The sequence below is a fragment of the Zingiber officinale genome, chromosome 11B (genome assembly GCF_018446385.1).
Source record: "Zingiber officinale cultivar Zhangliang chromosome 11B, Zo_v1.1, whole genome shotgun sequence".
NCBI lineage: Eukaryota > Viridiplantae > Streptophyta > Magnoliopsida > Zingiberales > Zingiberaceae > Zingiber > Zingiber officinale.
In genome coordinates, this window is record NC_056007.1 from 84,744,096 (window position 1) to 84,753,417 (window position 9,322).

A 9,322-nucleotide genomic window follows, 5' to 3' on the forward strand; every position below is an offset into this window, starting at 1 on the left:
TATCAATAATGCTATATGCCCCTTCATCACTGAATAAAATGCGGACTGCCTTTGTTCACATTTCTCTTTCTTGTTTGCTGAGTAGTTCAAACAATCTGCATCCAATTAATGATAGCTTCTTCCTTCTATGGAAGTGATAAGAAGATGAGGGTTGCAGTAGCACAGCGTTAGCAAAGATTTGTGAACCGATTTAGCAACAAGTAAAAGTGTAGGAACACGAAGAAGGCTATGAACTTTATGAGATTTCCATGGCCAGGATGCAGCGCTTTCTTTTCCAGTTCCTAAACATACTAGCAGCCATATCCATTGTTCATTGTCAGACAAGTATGTATCATTTTTTTTTTTCTGATACTTAATCAATTTTAATACTGCAAAAATTCTTTTAATGGGGGTTTTGATTCTCCAATTATTTTCAGGCTTACAAATTCTTAATCGTTATTCAGATGATAATCTCTGAGACTTTTGTGCAGGCGATTCCTTGACTCCAAATAGCTCGCTCAGAAATGATCAGAGCTTGACTTCTTCCGGAGGTATATTCCAACTCGGCTTCTTCACTCCCATCAGTGGCTCGGTACAGGGATACATAGCGATATGGTACAACAATTCCTCTATCACGGAACGCACAATAGTATGGATTGCCAATAGGAACCAGTCCGTCAACACCTCCACCGCGACACTCAACTTCACCTCCGATGGCAATCTAATCCTTTTCGACAACGGAACTGATGTTTCATGGTCGACCGGGACATCCACAGCTCAAAATTCAGCACAAGTGCAGCTTTTGGACTCAGGCAATCTCGTCCTGACCGTTGCCGGCGACGGTGGCTCGAAGAAGACTCTGTGGCAGAGCTTCGACCATCCAAGCGACACTTTCCTACCCGGCATGAGGCTCGGAGTTGACTACCGAAACAACACCTCGTGGCAGCTCGTGTCGTGGAAGAGCGTCACCAACCCCTCTCCGGGCAACTACGCCTTCAAGATGGAGACTCGAGGAGTTCCAGAGATCTTCCTCTGGAATGGCTCCTCTAAAATCTACCGAACGGGTCCGTGGAACGATAAGGGGTCATTCAGCGGCAACCCAAGGATGAAGAACAAAGACATTTCGAGCCAATTAGAGTTCAATTTCGTGTCCAACAGTTCTATGGTGTACTATTCGACTCAATACAAGTTCGGGTCGTCGGTGCTGACTCGGGCAGTGATCAACGCCTCCGGCAAATACGAGCGGTGGAGCTGGACGAGAGGCGGGTGGTCGCCCGCCTGGAACGTGCCCGTGGATGACTGCGACGTGTACGCGCGCTGCGGGCGCAACAGCATCTGCAACTGGGATTACATCTCCTTCGCTTGCGATTGCTTGGAAGGCTTCGCGCCGAAGAACGGAAGCCTCGGATGCAACAGGAAGAAGCCGTTGAGTTGCGCGTCGAACAGAATCCTGAAGGTAGCCAACGCGAAGCTGCCCGACACAGAGAACGCCACGATACGAGGCCAGATGAGCCTGGGTGCGTGCAACGACGTGTGCACCAACGACTGCTCCTGCGTGGCGTACGCAATGGTCGGGGAAAACGGGTGCGTGACTTGGGAAGGCGATTTAGTGGATCTCAGGAATTTTACCGAAGGAGGGGATGATTTATATATCCGCCTTGCAGGTTGGTGATTAATTATTCCTTAAATCTATGAATGGATTAGATTTCTAATATTGTAATTAATCAAGAATAAACTATTTCTATAGGGTCTTCGATGCGCAGTCAGTTTGTTTGGAAGATAGCCGTTCCTGTGTTCCTGGCATCTCTGCTACTCTGTATTGTGTTCTTTTGGTGGGGAAACAGAGCAGGGAAACAAGGTGCTGAGACTTGAAATTTTAAGAGATTAGATTTCAGTGAAAACGTAATGTTCTTGATTAGGAGTTTTGATGGTGTTCAGACTGCAGTGAGACTGGTCCAGAATCCTCCTCCGTCAAGGACGATACCAGCTTGCTGATGTGCCCGTCCAAGGGGGGAAAGCGTAATGACTTTTGGCACCACTCGTTCTACGTACTTGGAATAATATTTTTCTTTTCTAGAGAAAAAATAAGGGCATCTTGGTCTTCTTCTAACAGGCGACTGTCGTAGCCTCTCGCCAATGGCTTTTGATGCGTCAGATTCGAGGTCGAGGTCGAGGTCGAAGTCGATCGACTCTGAGACTTATGGTCCATGCAATGAAGGAGCAGGTCTGTTGATCTTCTCATTGCTCAATTCTGAGATTGTGAACAAATTTCTTTAAGTTATTGGTACGTTCTGGTTTGTGCCAGGTCGGCTGGACATCTTGGGGGCACTGCCTTCCTATGATCTGTCTACGATAAAGGCTGCAACAAATGATTTCTCTATCGACAACAAACTTGGTGAAGGAGGATTTGGTGTGGTTTACATGGTACGTACATATTTGTTCGCTTCACAAGTGATATTTAGCTTCCTAATTAGTACAGATTCTCTACCTGCGCAATATGTTTTGTCAGGGTCAGTTGCAAGATGGACAAAAGATTGCCGTGAAGAAATTATCCAGGCATTCTTTGCAGGGCCCAAGTGAGTTCCAGAATGAGCTCTCGCTTATAGCCAAGTTACAACACAGAAATCTTCTTCGTGTCCTCGGCTCCTGCATTCAAGGAGATGAGAGACTTATCATCTTAGAATACATGGAGAATAAGAGCTTAGATAGTTTCATTTATGGTGAGTTTATAATCCAACAACATCAGTTAATTTTGTTGGCTTCATAATTGCTAGGAATTTATTATTCTGATCATATAGCAAATTATTCAAACACTTGCATATGCAGATAAAACTAAAGGCGCATTGCTAAGTTGGCAAATGCGGCTTGAGATTATAAATGGCATTGCCCGGGGACTTTTATACCTACACCAAGACTCTATCTTAAGAATCATTCATAGAGATCTCAAGCCGAGCAATATTCTCCTAGACAAAGATATGACTCCAAAGATTTCTGATTTTGGTACTGCAAGAATATTCGAAGGTGATGGAGCTCCTATGAATGCAACCACAAGACCAGTTGGAACATTGTAAGTCTACAATTTATTCATGTCATAATCTAACAAGAATCACTAATTTTCAAGTTCATAAACACAGTGGATATATGGCGCCGGAGTACTTAGCACATGGACTTTTTTCATTTAAATCAGACGTATTCAGCTTTGGTGTCTTAGTATTAGAAATCTTGAGTGGCAAGAGGAACATGGTGTTCAATCAAACAGATATGAGCTCAAACCTTTTAGTACAGGTAAGCATAACTTCAAAACATAATTTTTTTTTTCCTTAGATTAAGCAATGTTCATTAGTCTAAATGTTTGATTCCTATGTCAAAGGCATATACACTATGGAAGGAAGGTAGATCCCTTGAGCTTCTTGATGATGCACTAGATTGCTCGTATCCTATCATTGAAATCCTACGTTGCATCCGGATGGCTCTTTTGTGTGTGCAAGAAAATAGCGAAGACAGGCCCGCAATGACTGAAGTTGTAATGATGTTGGCTAGTGAGGACCAACTTCTTATTCCGCTTAAGCAGCCATTAATAAAATCAATCGCCTGTGAAAGTGGCTTAGCAACTAAAGAAATGAGTAGCACATTGACAGGTCGATGAAATGTGTTATGACCTAGTAATCGCATTTAAAATAGTTAATTATTTAGACATCATTAGTTGGAAGATGTTTATAATTATCTGAACATGATATGTTAGAATTTATATTCTGTATGTTTGTTGTCCATCTTACAGTAAATCAGAGTTGAATTATTAGCATGAAATGTAATTATATTGTTTGAATGGTTCTTGACAACGTATTCGATAAATATTACTGGAACTTTTATATTGTTTAAAGAATTTTCAAAAACTCATTGTGACAAAAAACTTGATCGCACTTTATCATAATTTGTGTACTCAATCAAACCTTAGACCTTGATCTTGTTCAAAATCCACGAAGATGGCAGACTGAAGATGTGATTGTGTAGTTGACACGATAAAGATTCCACGTAGCTCTGTAAGATAAAAACATCAGTACTAGATTGGGAAGCGATTCCTGGCATTGACCCTCCGACATTTAAGTCAGTGTCCGATGATCTTAAGAAATGGAGAGCTGTAGCAAGTAGATGTAGAAAGCGAAGTTGCGTATAACTTTCCTATAGCTAGGAACTCCCTTTTATAGTGTCAACATGGTGCTCGTGCACGTATCTCAAGGCGTAGACATATCTTCCTAGGTGTCATAAGAAGAGACATGTAAAAAAGTGTCTCTGATATAATTCCTTAACCAGTTATGCAATCCTCTGATGTGACAGTCTGAAAGCTTCTAATGTACGATTGTCTACTAGACATGCCCTGCTGTCAGCGACACAAACTCCCAAAAGGATATGACAAGATACTTGATGAGGTCATGCGTAGCCGATCGGGGTCCACTCGGCTAGGCTGCCTTAGCTCGGTGGTGTCCTCAGGGCCTGCCAACTTGTCTCTTTTCTTGCTTCTTGATTGTCCACGGTTATCCCACTCTGACCGGACGCAAAACCCAGTCGGTTAGACCAACTACTATTTATTTTTCTTTGTTATCGGAGGGTCATTTTATTCGGCCAGGGCAGATCGCCCGACTGACTTGTCCATGAAGTTATCACCATCCGCCTGACCGTTACCGGCCCGTTCGGCCATACATGGTCCACTCAATACTGCATGATTCACTCGACGGACTAGAATACCCCACTTAATTTTATTTTCCACGTTAATCAATCTTTCTTACTTTGATCCATTTTTAATAGGACCCCGTATCATTATCCGATCAGACCTCAAGCCCACTTCATATCCTTTCTACGGAGAGTCTCCATGGTTCATTCCTGATCATGAGCCCACTTGATCACCAAATTCTTATCCTATACTAATCCTTCACGGTCGAGATCTTACTCTCAAAACTGCAAAAAGAAAAGCAATGATTAAGGATAAGATTTGCATTTACGGTGTCATCCTGCCATATCTTGTTTGCACCACATTATCCTAATCTTTTTATAATTGAGTTTATCTAGCCTTTCTCCATTACGCCACATTTTACTCTAAAGGTCCAAAAGGCTCATCTAGTCTCTGTCTTTCCAACTCGACTAATTAATTAACTTTTAGCTTCTTTGGAACACAAATTAGAATGTTTTTTTTTCTCTTTAAAACATGGATTGTGCCTATCAAATCATTCATATCTATTCTAAGCATCACCAGTAATTTTTTTGTTTGTTTAAAACAAATTTAATTTTCTTTTTCCCGGTCCATTGGGGTCATCTGGTTGGTTCTTAATTATAATCAATGCAATTCTTTAAGCAATAGTGCAATTATTAAAGAGGTTTAAATCGAGAGCACGCTTAGTTGTTTTTAGGCTTACAAATCATGTGCAGACTATTTTTTGCTGTCTCATTAAGAATTATTTAGTATTGTGATGTCCATTGATGCGGTGATAAAAGGAGTCCATCATACATAGGTCAAAGGCAAGGACAATAGCTGACGTGGAGGTCAAAATTAAGATAGTCAAAGGAAGAAAAGAGCCGGCTAAGCAAAGTCGGTCGAGCGGATGGCAAAATGCTGACCGGGCATGAAGGATCCCAATCGGTACGGAGGCTCATCTAAGCAGATCGCTCATTCGGCCGGGACGACCATATAGAGGACATCAAATGCTCATAACTGTGACTAAACGAAGGCTAGTTCAACCGGATAGCCTATCTGGCATGGTGAGGAATGACCTACTGAGCCCGAGCAACCATGGAGAAGAACAACCTTGAGCAATAGGACGAGGAATACTGGCCAAGAGGCTCTCCCACTCGGCCCAATACTAGGGCAGCTCATCATATCCCTCTGGGAGTTAGTACCGCTGATAATAAGGCGTGGTCAACAGGTAAAATCGTACGATGAAAGTTTCTACTATCATGTCAGGAATTTGCATGTCTTGTTAAAGAATGATGTCAGAGATATTTTTGACTTTCTTGACGTGCTTTTTCATAGAATGGTTAGGAAAACATGCATATACCTTGAGAAGCGTGCACAGTTGCCACCAGAGTACTATATAAAGGGGGGGGGGGGTCATACACCGGGAGAGGTATGCATTATCTGTGCTAGAGCTTTTGTTGTTGCTACAGTTCTTTGTCGTCTTTTCAATTATTCCAATGACTGACTTGAGCACCAGAGGGTCAACGCCAAAGACCCCTTCCCTGGTCTGACACTGACGTTCTTTGTGTTGCAGAGCAGAGCAGAGTCTTCACACAGTCAACCAAGGAGTCATATCCCCAGCTAGCTGTCTTTACCATTTTTGGACAAGATCATATTGGCGCCGTATGTGAGAACTTAACTTGAATCCAAGATGTGGAGATGGAGGATGTTGGACGACTCACGACTATCACACCAACGAAGTAGTAGTTGGACATGATGATATTGTTGGAGCAATCCCAATGGTCCGTGCAACCATGTGTTTTGATGTTTGGGAAAAGGGTTTAAGTTACGTTCACCCTTGTATTTGATTTGTATATGTGAGTGTGCAAGTTTACAGGATACACATATGATTCAGCTTGATGACTTCGGGTCTGGTGAAGAATGGAGTATCAGAGGGACCGTGGACAATGCAGCAAGAATAAGGACCGAGGGAAGCAACTTCGAGGCATATGCAAATGATGGCATTGGAGCGAGCCGCAGGCTTGGATGCATCCAAGGGACGAGAGCCAAAGGAAGTAAGCTTGAAGGCAAGAGGTCAAAGATGCAAAGAAGAGTTAAGTGAGTCATAAGGGTGAGAGTCTGAATGCTGAGAGACTTTACTCGGGGTATCTGTCGACTAATATTTTCATCAGTTGACTGGTACATTCGACTGGACAGTTGGCTAAGAGTGAACATAATATTTTTGTTCGCTTGGCCAGTGTGAAGTAGTCAATTGGTACTTTTACTAGTCGATAAGTATCGAGCCGTTGAATTGTAACGGTCGAAATTCCACAGAGGAAAGTCGAATAGTATTTTCACCAGTCTACTAGTAGGCGGAGTTTTCTAACCCGGGGCTTATATAACCAAGGCTTGGAGACTTGATTAAGCAAGACAAAATTAGTGGTGGTTGACTCTAATTAGTAGTCAACAAGTTCTCAAGTGTTCTTTGTGTTCCAAGAGGTCTTGGTAAGAGTTGTGGTGAGATTTCTCCACCCACAAGGAGACTTGAGTTAACTGGAGGTTTTCTGGGGCTAATCCGCCAAAGGATTGAGGGATCATCCACCTTATGGACAGTTGTGGAGTAGGAGCCCTAATCTCCAAACCACATTAAAGGAAACGTGTTAGCGGTTTGCTTTCTTGTTCTTGTAATCTTCGTAGTTTAGCTTGTTGTATTTTGTATTTCCACTGCGCAAGCTAACATTGTAGGAAACGAACAATTTGGGGGCACCGTCTATTAAACCCCCTTCTAGTTTTCATCGATCGCCAACAAGTGGTATCAGAGTAAGGTCATATTTCGTCGGACTAACCGTCGAGAAGAGCAACTTTCAAGAAGATGGTCAACTTGATAGCAACTCCGAAGTTTGAATGAGGAGGCTTATGGTACATCATCTATTGGATGATAAAGATGGAGGTCTTCTTCGATATGGATTGGGCCACCATGATGGTGGTCAAGGAGCCGTTCGAAGTCTCAAGAGACAAGAAAGGGAAGAGACTCCGACTGCGTTATTGGACGGAGGAGCAAGTCTCACGGTCAAAGGCAAATTCAAAGGTAATTTCGATTTTAATTGATATTTTGCCTAATGACGTGATGAATCGTGTAGGTGAATATGAGAATGTCCACGATTTGTGGAACAAGATAAAGAAGGTTCCATGGGAAGAACCTTTGCCTGCACAAGAGGAAGAAAATTTTGAAGAAAAGGATGAAGTGACTCAAGTAGAGGAGGAGCAACCGAGAGGTGACGTGTGTTCAACTTTCGAGGAGGAGGATGAGGAAATGCCATCCACAAGTGTGGATGAGGAGACATCCTCAAAGGTTGAAGAAGAATTCAATACAAGTGAAGAAGAAAAAGAAGTCTTGGAAGTCAACCTAGTGAGTATCTCAACCGAAGTCAAGTCAAAGGATCACATCACTTGCTTCGGGTGCAATGAGAAGTGACACTATAAGAGTAGGTGTCCGTTGGATAAGAAGAAGGTAACTTCTAAACTCAATTCAATTCCTTTAGAATCTAATTTGAGTTGTAGGAAAGGAGCCAAGGAGAAGAAGCATATTAGTGTTGGAACCGAATCCGAAATTTGGTGATCGTGTTTCTACACTCCTATACATAGCAGAAATTTAAAATTTTATTTGTGATTTAACAATTAAATCAAAGGAGCATTCGTATAGTTTTTAAAACAAACATAAGCATGATCTTTATCTAAGCATGCATTACAATCTAACCGTATAAGTAAAATCCTAAAAGCATAACAAAGATAAATTATCATGTGATTGATTCATCTAATGTTCATTTAATCATTTTATTTAGACATGCTAAACTATATAAAATAAATATATTAGATCATTTAAGCATAACCTAAATAAAACTATTAACACATGCATTAATAAACATATGAATCAAAGTACAAACATAAACATACCTTCCAAACAATTTGTGTTTGGGGATAACTCCAACTATTCCGGTTGTAGCAAAATAGCTCCTTGTTGTTGTCACGAGTTCGTACTTCCTTTGTCTAATTCGGTCCATGATCGGAGTCATCTTTCCAACACTTGATCGTACTAGAGATCAAGTGTCATTTTTCGTCGAGACGGTCGAAACGCCTTCCTCAAAGATAAGGAAGGGGTTGCACAATTACTCATTCATAAGGGGTTGTCTAATAGCCCTCAACAAGGGGCTACGCCTTCCAAAATTCTGCAAGAAGGTGGGCGGCAATAATATTTCTTGAAGAGAAGTAACAACAAGGAGATATGACTTTTTGATGGAAGAGAGGGAGAGGATCTCTATCTTCTTTCTTTAGAAGGTGCTGCCACAATTCTACAAATAGATTAGAGGATATGGCTGCCAAAACTCAAAATAAAGGAAGAAGCTTGCTAATTTAGCAAGCTCTCAAAATGTTGTTGTCAAAAAATCCTTTCTCCAAAAATGAAGCTGTAGTTTTCATCAAGAGCTTCACAAGAGAGTTTTCTTCTCTAATTGTTTCAAAGAGCAAGAAGAAAAGAAAAAGAAAACGTGGAGTGAGTGGGCAAAGTGGATTAGTGGAGAAAATGTGCTCCATTATTTCCAAAATGTGCAGGTTAAGAAAAAAAAGGAAAAAAAAATAATTTCTCTTTTCCATTTCACGTCACGTTGATTATTTTTTTTC

General features: G+C 41.5%; 1 protein-coding gene across 2 annotated transcripts; it reads left to right on the forward strand.

Annotated features, from left to right (window-relative positions):
- Nucleotides 1-61: 61 nt before the first annotated feature.
- Nucleotides 62-3,778, forward strand: LOC122035354 (G-type lectin S-receptor-like serine/threonine-protein kinase At4g27290). 2 transcript variants are annotated; one of them, XM_042594758.1, is made up of 10 exons: nucleotides 62-324; nucleotides 471-1,643; nucleotides 1,727-1,837; nucleotides 1,918-1,998; nucleotides 2,093-2,203; nucleotides 2,285-2,403; nucleotides 2,489-2,699; nucleotides 2,806-3,046; nucleotides 3,114-3,264; nucleotides 3,350-3,778. In XM_042594758.1, exons 1-10 carry the CDS (start codon nucleotides 249-251, stop codon nucleotides 3,623-3,625), a joined length of 2,550 nt encoding a protein of 849 aa, XP_042450692.1. In that variant the 5' UTR covers nucleotides 62-248; the 3' UTR covers nucleotides 3,626-3,778. The 2 variants fall into 2 exon arrangements, with proteins under 2 accessions (XP_042450692.1, XP_042450693.1); XM_042594759.1 differs by having other exon boundaries at nucleotides 2,495-2,699.
- The last annotated feature ends 5,544 nt before the right edge of the window (nucleotides 3,779-9,322 follow it).